At 32.8% G+C, this 17864-nt stretch overlaps 1 protein-coding gene across 1 annotated transcript; it reads left to right on the forward strand.

The window, feature by feature from the left end:
• The first annotated feature begins 3080 nt into the window (after positions 1-3080).
• On the forward strand, positions 3081-14456 carry emx3 (empty spiracles homeobox 3). The gene is made up of 3 exons (XM_073820947.1): positions 3081-3796; positions 10918-11102; positions 13378-14456. The coding sequence occupies exons 1-3, from the start codon at positions 3448-3450 to the stop codon at positions 13543-13545; spliced, it is 702 nt and encodes a 233-aa protein (XP_073677048.1). The 5' UTR covers positions 3081-3447; the 3' UTR covers positions 13546-14456.
• Positions 14457-17864: the final 3408 nt, after the last annotated feature.

The following is a 17864-nucleotide window of genomic DNA, read 5'->3' on the forward strand; positions in this document are numbered from 1 at the left end:
TTGCATTCATAATATGATTTTAATAATGATTTCAAATTGTGCTGCTAATTCTGTCTCTCTTTGTCTTTCGTATCATTTATTACTGCTTCTAAATCAAGCACTGCATCAAAAGTAATTCATTTCATTTGAACATTTCTGCAAATAATTTATTCAGCAATGAGAAAAGGGTTTACTGTGGCTGTCTATTAACATCACTAATAGATTTGAGTTCTATACGTAATTGATTAAGTTTTACAATCAGCCTTTTTGCAATGTATCTTTGTCCTGTACATTTTTTGACGGTGAATAGCCGAATTCATGAGCATGCTATTTTTTCATCATGTTCCTGGAGTCAATAGCTATTGATGGCCGCCCGTTTAATTTAGGCTCTCTGAGTCAGCTAATGAGTAGTAAAATAACCAATCTTGGCTTCTCCGTGTTCAAAGAGGGTTTAACACCAGTTAGTTCCAGGCAGGGGAACAATAATCACATTTTAACTCGCCTTCACACCCAGAGTGCTTACAAAAACTCCAACTGTTATAGCCTTTCAGCTCTGCACAATCTGCAATCAATTGCCAGAGGCGAAATTAATAGATGTTAATGGCCATTTGTATTTGAGGCAAAGGGGACAGAATTGGCCAGAGAAAGCTATTAATTATATGCAGAGGGACTGAGAGGGGAGGCACAAGAGGGCTGGAGACGGGCTGCTTTGGGGCTCAATGGGGTCTGTGCCCTGCGTGGTTCACATGGGTTTCCGCTGGGTGGATTGTGAAAGGCCTGAGCAGGGGGGCTTTTGTGTGGCTCCTGAGCCACGATTGTTCCTTCTCAAAAGGGTGACATCTGTCCAGGGTTTCCGAGACTCTGATCCACCCCATTAGCCTCCATCCTCTCTCAACAACTTATTGCGTTTGTAACTGACAAATGAGACAAGGAGAGCCACTCGAGACATGTCAAGCCGCCAGATCAATGCCCGCTTCCCTTGATCTGTGGCTGCTTCATTAAGACACCTTCACAAACTCCCCAACCGAGTTCAGATTCTTGAGTTCTCCTGCTTCATAAAATTGAAATGAGTGCTGGATGTGTCAAGTGTATTAAAGATTTCACTGACAAGTGTTAAATCAAACAAAATGTGATCCTGGACCACAAAACCAGTCTATTTGCAATAGGCAAAAATACATTGTATGAGGCAAAATGATCAAAAATCATTAGGATATTAAATAAAGATCATGTTCCATGAAGACATTTAGTACATTTTCAACTGTAAATATATCAAAACTAAATTCTTTATTAGTAATATGCATTGCTAAGAACTTCTTCTTTTGGATTTTCTCACTATTTCGATTTGTTTTGCACCCTCAGATTTCAGATTTTCAAATAGTCGTATAATATTGTCCTATCCTGACAAACCATACATCAATGGAAAGCTTGTTTATTAGCTTTCAGATAATGTATACATCTTAGTTTCAAAAAATTGACACATAATAATTGGGTCACATAATTATGAAAACAAAATGGATTAGTGATTGAGATTTCTGAAAAAGATTCTTATTCTTATTAAAAATCTAAATGCATTGTGATAGTATTGTGATGGATTGTAATCCAAATGTAATTTGATAGGTATGATAGTCCTGTTTGAACTTCATTAGGACAACTTTAAAGGCGATTTTCTCAATATTTCGATTTTTTGGCACCCTTAGATTTCAGATGTTCAAATAGTTGTATCTCGGCCAAATATTGTCCTATCCTAACAAACCGTACATCAATGACAAGCTTACTTATTCAGCATGATGTATAAATCTTCAGAGAAATTTAAAAAATTGACACTTATGACTAGTTTTGATCTCCACTTGTTAAGAATATCATTTATTAAAAAGCTAATTAAATTATCTTCCTTACTAGAGAAGATAATAACCATTTGACGCAACAACAAAGCTAATCATAGTTTGACTAGTAATAATGCTGCTAATAATAATAATTATGGATGTGGTAATGATTTCAATAGCATTTATTATTTGAATATTGTTTATTGTTATTAGTTGCTATGCTTTTATTGTAGGCTAGACTACAAAATAGATAAAAATGTGATAATGTGCGAGATCAAATAAACGCTTTTTTGGATATGTTTAGCTAAATATTTGATGATTTCCTTTTAAATAAAACACTGCACAGTTTGTGAATAATTGTGACACAGGACCACAAAAAAATCATAAGGGTCCATTTTTGGAAATTGAGATTTATACATCATCTGAAATCTGTTAAGTCTAATAAATAAGCTTTGTTGAGGGTATGACAGCTTTTGGCTGGGATACATCTGTGTGAAAATCTGGAATCTGAGAGTGCAAAAAAAATCTAAATACTGAGAAAATCGCCTTTAAAGTTGTGCAAATGAAATTCTTAGCAATGCATATTTTCTAATCAAAAAGTAGCTACGTGTTGATATATTCACGGTAGTAATATTTCATGGAACATGATCTTTATTTAATATCCTAATGATTTTTGGCATAAAAAACGATAATTTTGAGCCATGCAATGTATTTTTGGCTATTGCTACAAATGTGCTACTTAAGACTGGTTTTGCAGTCTAGGGTCATAAATATTAACGTAAATAATGATACAAATTGTTAGGATGCGTTTCATAAAGACAACAAGAAAGTAATAGGCTAAATAAATGAGGTAACGAATTATGCGACCATTATTTTACAAAAAATAAATAAAAGAAAATAGTGATAAAAGAACAAGCCGTTTCACATACGCCTAATAGTATAAATAAAAATGTCAAATAATAAAAAATAATAAAGCAATGAAATTAAACAAATAGTGCCTAAACCATCGCTTAACTAACTGCATGATCAATAGGACATTGCATTTGGAGGTACAGCCTGTCTAATTTTAAATTTGAATTCAAATCTACCCTTCATAGATTTTAATTTGCTGTTGAACTCGAATCCAGAATTTCTTCACACAACACAAAATGGCTGTAATTGACTGCGAGTGCGACGTTCGCCGATCTGCGCATGCGCACCACACCTCGCCGCCGGAGCTCTGCGAGCAGGTATTGAAGTTGGCTCATGACAAGCCCAGCCACACAAGCTGACGGATCATCGATCACAAGAGCTCGCAGCGATCTGCATCGGAGGAGCTGATGCCTGCTTCACATGACACAGCTGACGGTGCTCGAGTTTTGCTCTGACAAGGACATGAATGAGAAGAGACCTGAATTAATTTGAACATAACTGGGTCTATTTGCAGCTATTGGAAGTGTATTGCAACCCACGAAATTTTTTGAAGGATCCAAAGGAACCGTATGAAGTTATGGATTGTAGAGGGACTATATAAATATTTCCTCTGATTCTTTTTCTTTAAAAAAAAAAAAAAGTGGGTTCAGCCCATTATTATTATTTTAGAGTGACTTGCCTACTGACTGACTGATTTTATTTTATTTAACTGATTTTTTTATAACCCATCACAATGTTCCAGCACAATAAGAAGTGCTTCACCATTGAATCTCTGGTTGGTAAAGACTCCAATTCCTCAAGTGCCGCCGCGGATGAGCCCATCAGACCCACTGCTCTGAGGTTTACCGAATCCATCCATCCTTCTCCCTTTGGGAGCTGCTTCCAGAACTCAGGCAGGACATTGTACAGCAGCAGCCCAGAGATGATGTTCACAGATCCGGCCACTCACTCCAGCAACTCCGGCCTGTCTCTGCGGCACCTCCAGATCCCCACACAGCCCTTCTTCAGTCCTCACCAGAGGGAAACCTTGAACTTCTACCCATGGGTGTTGAGGAACAGATATCTGGGACATCGATTTCAAGGTAAGGAGCAGGATGAAGATCTGTGATCTGATGATGATGGAGAGAAAATATCGAAATATTGAAACCAGTGCATGCTTTTAAGATAAAAACAGCTTGATCACTTCATACTTAAAATCTGTTTATTCTTCTTGCGTTTAATGTTTTTAAGCCTCGTTCAAATGCTTATGATTTTTAAGGATTTATTTAAATATAAAATGTATACACAGTGATGCGCACCGTACAAGTTAGGTTATAAATACCTCAACACTGTCGTGAATGTCATTTAAATTATGTTATATTATTTAAATAAAATGATCTATCTTTTAATCGATTGCAAAAAAAAAAAAAAAAATCAAGATTATAAAAACCCGTGCAATATCGATTTCTGTTGTTATTTTTTTAAAGCGCATTTTTTTTTGTATCTCATAATCCAAAAAAACCAAATCGTTAAATCACAAAAGACGCACATATTTTGGTCACATATTTAGGCTGTATTATAAACGAAGCAAATCGTTTTTGTTCAGTTTGTTTGAAATATTCCGAGTCTTCAATGTGCAATATTATTATAATAATTCATTGTTAAAACACTGTCGCAGTTGTAATCCTTTTTTAAGCATACAATGATAATAAATGCACCGCTTTTTGTTAATTAGGTTTTTACTTCAGTTCAGGCTTTTAGAAATTTTTTAAGTTAAAATGTTAACATTAAGCTAATCTGGTCATGTAAAGATTTACATATAAAATGTAATTATGCAATATTTCTTCATCGTTTTTTTAATAGGGTATACATACAGTATTATTATAATTAAATGATTTTGGAGGGACAAAATGAATTACTATTAGATGTGGATGTGGAATTCATATATAATCTTCGTATTGTATCTTGTTATTATAAGGCTCATAAACATTTACAGCGGTTAAAATTACCATAATAAAATGCTGCTTGCATTTATAATAGCGTTAAGGACAAATAGCATTTGAAGCTATTATTTTGGACAAGCACTTTGCTTTGTGGATTTATTAGGTAAATGTAAAAAGAAAGAAGCTTAGTTTTGAATTTGATTTACATTTTGTAAATGCATCACCATCTCACTGAGATTATTGTTTGAGATGACAACTTTCAAACTTCTTATTATTAATGTGAATGCAAATCAGATTGTATAACGAGTGTATAATATGATAGTCCTGTTTGCACTGTCCTTAAAAAGTGTAATGGATACTGTGAGGTCCCATTTACCAGGCAATTTGTTAAAGCAGCTATCAGTGGCTCTGGGAAGCCCATGCACATTTATTGAGGGTCCCAAGCTGCTCCTTCACAGTCCTCGAGGGCATTGCTCAGGTAATTGGTGGGAGTCAGAGGTTGTTGTCACTATTACTCAGATCCGGGGTTCAGATAGAGCCTCTTTGTTTACACACAGAGCTGATCCACTCACTGACGGTGTCCAATAACCTGGAGAACTACTGTTTAGACAAGACTAAATGCAGCCGTGGGGATTGGGTGGGAAAGGAGAGTGTCGGCGCTAATGTGTCCATGGGTTTTAACTCGAACGCTTCCTGAATGGGAAAAAGAGATGTGTCCGTGTCCTCGGATCCGTCATGCGGGACAAGGTAAACAGGATCCCAGACCGGCCTGCTGTTGTACATGAGCCGGGGTCCGTGTTTTGGGTACGATTCACAGACTGTGACAGTGACACTCTCATGCACTTTTCTGAGATTTGTGTGCGGTCGGGTTACAATACAAATCTCACAAGTATAAACACCGTCATCAGATATCTTACGCTGTTGATTTACATTTTTAGAGGCTTCGCTCTTAAGAATATGTAATAATATAATAGCAGTTAAGTCCTGTGTACACTATATGTGACCCTGGACCACAAAAGTAGTTGCACGGGTATATTTGTAGCAATAGCCAACAATACATTTAAAAAAAAATTTTATGATCATGTTCCATGAAGATATTTTGAAATTTTTTTACCCTAAATATATCAAAATGTAATTTTTGATTAGTATTATACCTCTCTAAGAACTTAATTTGGACAACTTTATAGGTGATTTTCTCTATATTTAGTTTTTTTGCACCCTTAGATTTTCAAATAGTCGAATCTCGGCCAAATATTGTCCTATTCTAACAAACCGTACATCAATGGAAAGCTTATTTATTAGCTTTTAGATTATGTATACATCTTAGTTTACAAAAATAGACCCTTATGACTGATTTTGTGGTCCAGATTGACATAATTGTAATTACGGTAATTGTGTTGGACGTTATGAAAACAAAAATGGATTATTGATTGAGATTTCTAAAAAACATTTGGATTCTTATTAAAAATCTAAATGCATTGTGATGTATTGTGATCAAAATGTAAATCGATAGGTATGATAGTGCTGTTTTCAGAGTCCTTTGATGTCATATTCTACATTTTGATTTTTAATAAGAATCAAATTCTTTTCAAGAAATTTGAAGAAACAAATTAATATTTTTTTTTCAAAATGTCCAATTGAACTTTTTTATAATTACACATAATAATAATATAACAATGTAATAATAATGTAATAATAGTGTGTGTGTGTGTGTGTGTATTATAAAAATAATATGACAATGTAATAACAATGTAATAATAATGTAATAGCAGATAATAGCAGTTAATTCCTATATACACTATATATAATTGTATAAAAATGGTTAAATTTTACATTTTGAAAACAAAAATCAGTTTAATTCGTCTCTTCAAATTTCTTGAAAACAACTGTATTCTTATTTTAATAAAATGTTGAAAAAATATGTGTGTGTGTGTGTGAGTAATAAAATAATATAACAATGTAATAATAATGTAATAATATAATAGCAGATGACAGCAGATAAGTCATATATACATTATATATGATTATATAATAATAATAATAATAATAGTAATTGTATTGGACATTTTGAAAACAATTATTTTAAAAATTTCATCCTGATTAAAAAACTAAATGTAGAATGTAATTTGATAGGTCTGATAGTCCTGTTTTCAGAGTCCTTCAAAAAGTGTAACTGAACTTTGTGTCATATAACTTTCTTGGAATTAAAAAAAATGATTAATTTAAGTTGAAAGGCTTAATACCACAGTATAATGTAAAAAATAATGTAACAATCTAATAATAGTGTAATAATATGTGACCCTGGACCACAAAACCAGTCATAAGGTTCAATTGTCTGAAATTTAGATTTATACATCATCTAAAAGTTGAATAAATAAGTTTCACATTGACGTATGGTTTGTTAGGATAGAACAATATTTGGCCAAGATACAACTTTTCAAAAAATTGCAAAAAATTCTAAATATTGAGAAAATCATCTTTAAAGTTGGCCAAATAAAGTTCATAGCAATGCATATTACTAATCAAAAATAAAGTTTCAATATATTTATGGTAGGAAATGTAGAAAAATCTATAATTTTGACCCATACAATGCATTTTTGGCTATTGCATCAAATATACCCGTACTACTTAAGACTGGTTTGAGGTCCAGGGTCACATATACTGTAGTATAGTATAGTATAGTATACACACACACTTATGACGTAATGTTTATTCAGTCAGTTCATTGGAAATTTCAAACAAATATGTCGAGAGAAAGAGAGAGAGAGAGAAAAGTAGCGAGAGACATTAACAAACAGTGTGCTTCTAACGCTGTTGACTGTCATCCTCGTGCTAAAGCATAATGTAATAAAGTAATATAACAATGTAATATTGTAAAAAAAGCAATTAAGCCGTCTATATTTATATATGAATAAGTTTCATCAAGACTGAAAAATGGGAGTGAGGCAGTGTCTCAGGGAGCACGCATTCTGTAGGAGAGACCAAAAGGATCCAGTCTCTTTCTTTCCCACTATAGGCCACCCTTCTCCCTGCCTCTAATGAGAACAGCACTGACAAGACCAAGCTTGTTTGTGCCAAGGGAATGGTAGTAAAGCTGATCTGGGTGCCATCTGGTTCCCTTTTCCTCGTGTCGGGGGCTTTCTAACCGTGGATAGGCCAGTGTGTGTTTGAGTCCAAAGCCCCGGAGGGTCTCCCAGCTCTTCAGGAGGCTTCAGTCCTCCGTCAGCGTTCTGGCCCGCGAGTCTGATCCACCACCTCTCCCGAGAGACGCCGAGGTGATGCCACACATGCTGATGATGCCAGACCAACTCGAAAGTTTCCAAAAGTTGTCACCGAGCACTGCCACTGGTTTCGCTCGGTTGGCGCTCAGCGCACCTTGACGAAGGTTTAAGGAGGGCTTTTCAACACCTTGGAACTGCGCAGAGCTCATTATTTACATTCTTGCACCGAGGTGTCTCCATTGTTTTCGCCTGTGGTGTTCAAAGCGTTTTCAGCACGCCAGCTGAAAGCAGTTGTCAATGACAGTGCCGTGACAGAAAATATGCACCTTTTAGTAAAATAGAAGTAAAGGTCGTGCATTATCAGGACCTCTCAGCTAATGAAGGCTTGTGACGGAGACTGATACGAATGTGTTATTAAGCTTCTCTGTGATGGCTTAATGCTCCTCTGAATGGAGTCAGTTCAAAGCCATTGTCTGGAGATAAAGGCGTTTTTAAAGAGACTCAAAGTCCGAACAGCTTCATGCTAATCCTCTTTTTATCTTCAGCTGATGCCATTAGTGAGCTTTTGTGCTCCGAATTGCTAGATCATTGTGCTTTCTTTGATGCATTACACAAACTCTCATGGCTTACAATTCGGATTTGGGTTAAATTAGTTTATCTAAATTTGTGGTCGGAGGACTTAGTCGCCCTTTGGAGTTGCAAACGTATTTCTGGATGACTGAATTGGTTTAATAACATCCATTTGATGTGATAATGTCGCAGTTGAGTCCTCGCGGCCTACGTGTGGGCATGACCCAACCGCATTGGTAAAAGCTCAGAAAGAGTCGTTATTGAAGCAAACATCTTTTTGAGCCGTTTGCATGTCACCGATGTACTTTTGCGGTTGCACACCTGATGCGAACGTTGAAGCATTTTGGTTATTTTTCATTGACAAAAGATCATGGTCTGTCACTTCTGCACGCGTCGCAACCGCTCGGCGAGAATATTTTGTTTACACGTGATTGCGGTCATCGTCTTTCTGAAGATTCTTTCAAGCATGGCTCTCCAAACACTAAAGTGGTCACGGAAATTACACATCCATTTGTTTATGAAAAATGTTTTTCTCTCTTTGTGTGTTTGCAATAAACGGCGCAGGGACTCTGGACGCCAGATGTTGGTCGAAGATCACGTTTGTCCTGAAACTGATGCAGCCGAAATTTTACTATTCCCTCGTGTTGAATATAATCAAAGCGAATGTAGGGGATTTAGATTTGCTTAACTGACAATTAACATATTCATCACAAGCATTTTACATCTTTTCAGACATGGATGTTTATTTATGTTTAAGCAGCAATATTTCAAAAGCCTTGCATTTGTATGAAAATCAGGGTAATGCCACATTATGAGGACTGAAGGTTAAAGACTTAAGCGCAGAGACGTTGGGTTGGTATGAATGATGCGGTGTGAACACACCTTACATCAGCCGTGTCGGGAACCGACCTGGAATTATTCAAATCGACTCGTGTGGCTCAATTAAGACATGCAATCCTGCGCCTAATGTCTGCAAAGCACTTACTTTGTATAAAAGCATAAAGAGCCTTTGGATAATGCATCTGCTAAATGAAGAAATGTCAGTGTAATAGACAGATATCTGTCAGCGTGATGGACAGATATTTTAATAAAGACATTTTATTATTCTACATAACTGAATGAGGATGTCAGCAGAAGCTTAGTACACATTAAACGCTGACAACTTCATGAAACGTATTTAGACACTTAAGTTGCAATTTCAAATCTTTAAAATGCATGCATGAATAAAAAATAATTTTTTAGTTTTTTTTTTAAACTTGCAAAGAATGTTTTAGATTTTTATTTATTTATTAAAAACTATAAAATTTGCCACTGTTTGCTTGATGTTTTTCTATTTTTATGTTTATTTATTTACAATCCCACTATAAAATTGCGCCCAACACTTCCAACGTGTAGACTTTATTTCTCTATTTTTAATAGATAATTAAAGAAAGTGTTTGATTTTTATTTATTTGTTTAAAACCCCACTACACGATTTTTAAGTGTTTTTGGTAAAGATTAAAAAATGATTATTTATTTATTTATACTTTTTATTTCTCTTTTTTATTTGTATTATTAAAGAAAGGGTTAGATTTTTATTTATTTATTTAAAACCCCACTATATATTACCCACTTCCCAATTAACATACTCAAAATTTTTCTATTTTTCAGTGTTTTTGGTAAAGATTTAAAAGGATTGATTGATTCTATTTTTTATTTTCATTGTTAAAGGAAGTTTTAGATTTGTATTTAATAAATCACTATAAAATTGTATACTTCCTAGTTAACATATACTCTTTATTTCTCTATTTTTACTATATTTTTAAAGAATTTCAGAGAATTTTATTTATTTAAAAATGCACTAAAATGACCCAGTTCCCAATTAAAATGTACCCTTTATTTCTCTATTTTTTATTATATTTTTGAAGAATTTTTCAGATTTATATTGATTTAAAATTGCACTATAAAACGATCCAGGTCATAATTAACATGTACTCTTTATTTCTCTATTGTTTATTATATATTTAAAAACCAATTATTTATTTATTTATTATTGCACTATAAAATGATGCAGTTCCTAATCAACTTGTACTCTTTACTTCTTACTATTAGATATACTCTTGCTCTTTTAGGATTTACAATAAGGTGTAATTAGTTAACATTAGTTAAATTGTTAATTAACTAACATGAACAAACACTGAACAATACATTTATTACGAGATTTATTAATCCTTGTTAGTGATTATAAAATTACAGTCGTTCATTGTTAGTTCACAGTGCATTAACTAATGTTAACAAACAACTTGTGATTTTAATAATGCATTAGTAAATGCTGAAATTAACTAAGTTTAATAAATGCTGTAGAAGCATTGTTCATTTTTAGTTCATGTTAACTAATGAACCTTATTGTAAAGTTTTACCAGGAGCCCTTTAGGTTTATTTATTTAAAGTACCATATAAAACTGTCAGCTTCTTAATTAACGTGTACACTTCTCTGCTTCTCGTCTCCAGGTGACGACAGTAGCCCGGAAAACCTGCTGCTACACGGGCCTTTCTCTCGCAAGCCTAAGCGCATCCGCACGGCCTTCTCCCCGTCGCAGCTGCTCCGGCTGGAACGTGCCTTTGAGAAGAACCATTACGTGGTGGGAGCCGAACGGAAGCAGTTAGCCAACGGGCTGTGCCTGACAGAGACGCAGGTAAGCAGGCAGAGACATCAGGGTCCATCCCTCCGGCGAACACGGCTGCATTCCTCCACACACACACACACACACACACACACACACACGGGACGTGAACACACATTTACTCATCCAGTTTCCTCACAGGACGGAAGTAATTCATCATTCATTGCCTAAGGATGGGCCATATAAATTCCAAAGCATGTATACACCATGCAATAATTGGTTATTTTCACAATAGGCTGTGCATATGTTCACATACATATTTGTGTAGGACTGTTAGGCTTGAGCAATACCTGTTGTGACGTAAAGCCTAAGACAGTCGGGATTTTCGAATCTGAACCTGGAAATAAATGTAATAAAAAATAATTAAATAAATAAGAAATATGTGACATTGGACCACAAACCAGTCTTAAGTAGCACGGGTATATTTGTAGCAATAGCCAACAATTCATTGTATACGTCAAAATGATCAATGTTTCTTTTATGGCAAAAATCATTAGGATATTAAATAAAGATCATGTTGCATGAAGATATTTTGTACATTTCCTACTATAAATAGATTAAAACTTAATTTTTGATTAGTAGTATGCATTGCTAAGAATTTCATTTGGACAACTTTAAAGCCGATTTTCTTAATATTTAGATTTTTTTTATGCACCCTCAGATTCCAGATATTCAAATAGTTGTATCTCGGCCAAATATTGTCCTATCCTAACAAACCATACGTCATCTCAATTAAAAAAAAATAACCCATATGACTGATATTGTGGTCCAGGGTCACATATGCCATGGTGGTTTTACAGTTTTGGACACCTGCTGTGAGTCTTTTAAATTAAAACTTATTAAAATTAAATAAATTAATTTAAATGTAAAATTCAAATCATTAAAAAAAAAAAAAAAAAAAAAAAAGAGTATGGGTTAATTAGGAAGTGCACTATTTTATAGTGGGATTAAAAACAATCTACAACTATCTTTAAAGAGATCTAACAACAACAACAACAAAAACCTCTAAAAAATATACTGTTTTTCTGATACGTTTTTACATAAACGTTACATTCAAATTTTCAAGCTGTTAATATAATCTTTAAATAATTACAAAAATGCAAAGAATTTTCACTAGTGGTTTCAGACTTATTGATACTTGCTGTGAATCTTTTAAATTAAAACTTAATTAAAACTAAATTAATTTTATAGAATTTTATAGTTGGATTTTAAATTATTAAATACAATTTTTTTATGTTTTCTGATACTTTTTTAAGTAAATGTTTTGTTACATGCTGATGATATAATTTGTAATTTTTTAATTATAAAAATGCAAAGCATTTTCACTAGTGAAATTTTAATCTTTAATGTTATTTTATATTATTTTTTCAGCTACTTTTATTTTGAATGTGTTTTAAATACTGTTATTTATATTCAGCTACATTTTTACATTAAAATGGTCATTTGTCATTAAATGTTACAATCAAAATTTCAAGCTGATAATATAATCTTTAATTAATTACAAAAATGCAAATGAGTAAATTAGTTATATAATAATAAACTATATTTGTTTATTTTTACAGCTACTTATTCCTGTTTTATCTGTATTCTGATAGATTTTTAATTTAAAAATGATTAAAAAAATTTCAAACTGATAATATAATTTATAATTAATTGTTTTTAATTATTTAAAAAAAAAATGCAAAACAAGCATTTTTACTCACGGTTTAAGTCAGCTGTGAATTTTTTTAAATAGTTACGTTTTAACAGCTATTTTTATTTTCAATGTGTTTTGAATACTGTTTTATCCATGTTCAGCTACATTTTTTAATTAAAAATGATTTCAACATTTTCAAGCTAATAATATAATTAATAATAAATTGTTTTTAATTATTCCAAAAAAATGCAAAACAGAATTTTCACTAGTGGTTTAAGATACTGCTGTGAATCTTTTAATTAAGTTTACATCTGCCTTTATTTAGATTTTTTTCAACACACTGTTAAATCCGTATCACGCTCACATAATGCAGTAGAGCTTGTAAAATGAAATACGATTTCCTCACCAAAAAGATTACGTCAACAATCATTTTTCAAACGAGCAGCAGGCATAAGCTTGTTTTTAAATAAGGCATAATAATGTGCCATGAAAGTATTTTCAATAGCAAACAGTACGTGGGAGATTTACTTCCCACCTTTACTTTTTTATTTAAAAAAAGAAAAAGAAAAAAAAAAAGAGTAAAATATATTTCTATGTAACCGTTTTAACCTAATAAATTAAAACAACCTCTCTTCTCTTATTCTCCTGAAGGTGAAAGTCTGGTTCCAGAACAGACGGACCAAACACAAGAGACAGAAGCTGGAGGAAGAGTCGCCAGATTCGCAGCAGAAGAGGAAAGGTAGTCAGCATGTGAGCCGCTGGAGGGTGGCCACTCAGCAGGGCAGCTCCGAGGACATTGACGTCATTTCGGAAGACTGATATCGCACGGCTGCGTTATCCCGGGTCATAAACGTCAGTCATACTGATGGATCCCTGCCGCAAATAAAAGCAAGACATTCTTCAGACATTGAATTGAACTTGGCTTGTAAACTACAGAACTGAGTCACCGTCGGCTGCCGCTGACAGAACAAAGGACGACGACAGCAGCAGCCGAAGAAGCGCTCGCAGACTGTAAGACTTCTGTATGCAATACACATGGACCTCTTCATTTTGGATCACGTTCCGTCTCAGTCTCAATGAAGACTTTTTGTATGCTTTTTGTTTTGTTTTACTTCTCTCTCGCTCCTTTGTTATCAGTCAGAACATTTCCATACAGTAGTATATTGGACGGCAAAGGTAATAAATCCACCTTAATGAATAGATTGATCAATGTTTGTAGTGTTCAATTGTAATGGCCACAACAACAGATACTTTACAACTGGATGTTTGTATTGACAAATTTCTAGTTTCATTTGAAATGGTTGTATTTATTCAGAATGAGTGAACTTTTCTATGCATTTGAGCTCCGGACCCAAAATGTTTATTTTTTTTTTCCATTTCACGTCTGGGTTTACAAAGCTTGCAAAAGCCCTGTGCTGCGTGAGAATTACTTTTCATATTTTTCTTTTTACGTTTGCTACCACAATGGCTCTTGAACTGATGTCAGATATCAACTAGAGAAGCTTAGAAATAAAATAAAAGAAGAAGAAAAAAAAAAAAATCTCAGTCTAACCTCCAAGACCCAGAATGGTTTGTAGCACTTCTTAGCAGATTGTTTCTTTATTGGGTTTTCTTTAAGGTGATAAGCACTGTAATCCCATCTGTTCGTCTTCATTGTTCAGACATTTTTTGTTATGTGTTTGTTTAACTTTTTTTCCTCCAGACTATTAGATAATAAAACTTTAACTTAATGACTGTTTGGAAATGCTTTATCCTTTGTTCTATTATCATTGTGTTACGTTGTATAGATTTATTAAATATAAGATGCTTTGCATTCCTAAGCAGCCACAGCATAATTAGTTCAGTTGCGTAAAGCAGGTGGGTATCGCTACTCAGAAATACACCCAATAATAGTGTACTTTTGTCTTGCTTTCTGGTTTTTAGAATGATTTTTGAAGGATCGTGTGACACTGAAGACTGCAGTAATGATGTTGAAAATTCAGCTTTAAAATCACTGGAATAAATTACATTTTAAAATATATTCAATTAGAAAACAGTTATTTTGAATAGTAAAAATATTTCATATTTTTACTGTTTTTGCTGTACTTTCTTTAAAAAACATTAATATTTTTGTCTTGTTTTCTAGTATAAATATCTAAAAAAAAAAAAAAAAAAAAAAATCAGGATACATTTACCAGACAAGTAAAATGACTATTATATATTATTATTAGATATTATGTTGTTTTCTGAAAGAAATGACCTAAATTTTGTTTGTTTTTGCATAAAACAAGCAGAAATATCTGCCAATGGGGAAAGACAAATAATCTTGTTTAGCCTTTGATTTAAAAAAAAAAATGTCTTACCCCACTGTCATGCATTTTTGCTTGTTTTAAGCAAAAACTAACATTTAGATTTTTTTTTTTTTCAAAAACAAAAGACATAATAGCCTAATTTTACTTGTCAGGTAAATGCATCCTGATTCAATTTTTTTTTTTTTAGATATTTATACTAGAAAACAAGACAAAAATACTAAGGAAGAAAATATTTTTTTTGCAGTGCAGTCAAAAGTTTTTGAACAGTTTTTTTATGTTTATTTTTTTTAAAGAAAGAATAGCAAAAACAGTAAAATGTAAAATATTTTACTATTTAAAATAACTATTGTCTGTTTAAATATATTTTCAAATGTAATTTATTCCTGTGATTTCAAAACTGAATTTTTAGCATCATTGATTCAGTCTTCAGTGTCACATGATCCTTCAGAAATCATTATAATATGCTGATTTGCTGCTCAAAAACATTTATTTTTTATTATGTTGAAAACAGGTTTCTTTGATAAATAGAAAGTACAGAAGAACAGCATTTATCTGAAATAGAAATCTTTTGTAACATTATCAATCTTTATCATCACCTTTGAACAATTTAAAGTGTCCTTGCTAAATAAAAGTATTACTTTCTACCATTTCTTTGCTAAAAATGTTATAGTATAGTGTATAAACTATTTTAAATATTGATAATAATACTACTCCTAATAATAAAACTTTCTTAAACATAAAATCTGCATATTAGAATGATTTCTGAAGGATCATGTGACACTGAAGACGAGTAATGATGTTGAAAATTCATGTTTGATAACAGGAAATAAATTCCATTTTAAAACATATTCAAACAGAAACCAGTTATTTTAAATAGTAAAAATATTTCAAAATGTTAAAGCTTTGAAAAACATTACAAAAACTTTTGACTGCTAGTGAACACACTCAAAAGTGAACACAAACATCTCCACCTTTGCATTTCCATGTGCAAACATTCAGAGTCAAGCCGAAACCAAAGCAAAGCAGTAGCATTTCTAAAGCTGTTAGATTCAATCTGCTCATCTACTTGCTCATTTAAATAATTATATATGCGTGTACTTATATATATAGATATACTTCAGTCAGCTGGAAATGCATCCAAGTCACCTTTATGTACTGTAATTTACACCTGCTAATCCTTAAGGCCCAAAGTGACAGAAATGTATTAAATTTGCATCTTTGCATCACCTTAGTGCACACAGATGTTAATACAAGCCTCATTATCAGCCGCAATGCCTATAAACTGTGAAAGATAATATAAGAACAATCTATTCTCTTTAATTAAAGGAAAAGTCCCCAGGAAACAACACTTCGGATAAAAACATACGCCGCAACACTTCAGACAGATATAATAAGCTTAATTTAAACTCGATACACCCACTACATGAAAAACACATTATAGTGTAAACACAGACTTGTGTTTTAAACAGATAGATTTGTCATTCTGTGTACTGAAATGAACGCTAATACATTTTGTGTGGGTAGTCAAACCTTGCTAATGTAACGTAACCAAGTCACAGTGTTTGTGTATGCAAAAAGGACCACACTAGGTTTGTATGAGTAACGATAGAGCACTGACAGGATGTTATCGCCGCGATTAACAGTAGCTTGAGATAACTTTTGAGTGATTTCAACACAGATCGATGATCTAATACGTAGCGGAGCAAGAAATTAAGTGTGTAAAATAGTTTAGACCGACTGAGTCACTCAGAGTAAATACGTTGGAGTCACTAACCGCAATATATGAGAGAATATTCCTCTGTGTCGAAGCAAACAAACGCTTATTAATCTTATGAGGGCTATGCTACTTACAAATATTTCCGACTAGCTACCTGCCCCCATGTCGTTGCCATGGATATGAAGAGGTGTAAACAAAAGAACAGATGGTTGAAAGCATGTAGGTGTAGAGAGCAGTCTGTGATGTTTCCCAACTATGTTAAGTGAAATTATTCATCTAACTTACAGTAATTTGATCTGGAGCGATGCCAAGCGTGGAGTGGGCCACCGATTTGGCTTCGTCGAGTTAATCAGGACTAGCGCTGCTGCTATTTATCCTGCAAACCAAATTTGTCCGTGAGGACTATGACTGGGTGAACTCAATTCTTTTCATAGACAATCTGTCTTTGTCTTTTAGAAACAACTTTTAATCAGAAATTGGTAGCAAATATGGCAAATAATTACAAAAAACGCATTGACGCATTAAATGAAACGTAGTTTTAAAGCACAAGGACTGAAATAGTAATTTCTTATAAAACGTGGTCCTATAATACATTTTGTGTGTATATATATATATATATAAGTATATATACTTACAATTTGTAAAAAAAAAATATATATATTTATTTACTTTTTTTTACAGTGGTTGTTTACTTTTAATCAGAAAATGCTAGAAAAATTTGAGAAATAATTACAAAAAAATGCATTGACGCATTAAATTAAACATGAAATTTTAAAGCATGTATATATACCAATAACACTGAAAAATGTTTTTAATTGTTAGTAAATTTCACAAAGAATATATATATATATATATATATATATATATATATATATATATATATATATATATATATATATATATATATACATATATAAATTATTTATTTATTTAATTTTTATATTTGTAAAAATGACTTGTATTTTTAATATTTATTTAATTTATTAAAATAGGTGTAGAAACATTTTTTTCAAAGAAACGCCCTAAATTATATTAAACCTGAAATAGTATTTTATAATGTTGTTGTTGTAAAATGTACAATATATATATATATACACACACACACACACACACACACACACACACACACA

The sequence above is a fragment of the Garra rufa genome, chromosome 16 (genome assembly GCF_049309525.1).
Source record: "Garra rufa chromosome 16, GarRuf1.0, whole genome shotgun sequence".
In the NCBI taxonomy this organism is placed as follows: Eukaryota; Metazoa; Chordata; class Actinopteri; order Cypriniformes; family Cyprinidae; genus Garra; species Garra rufa.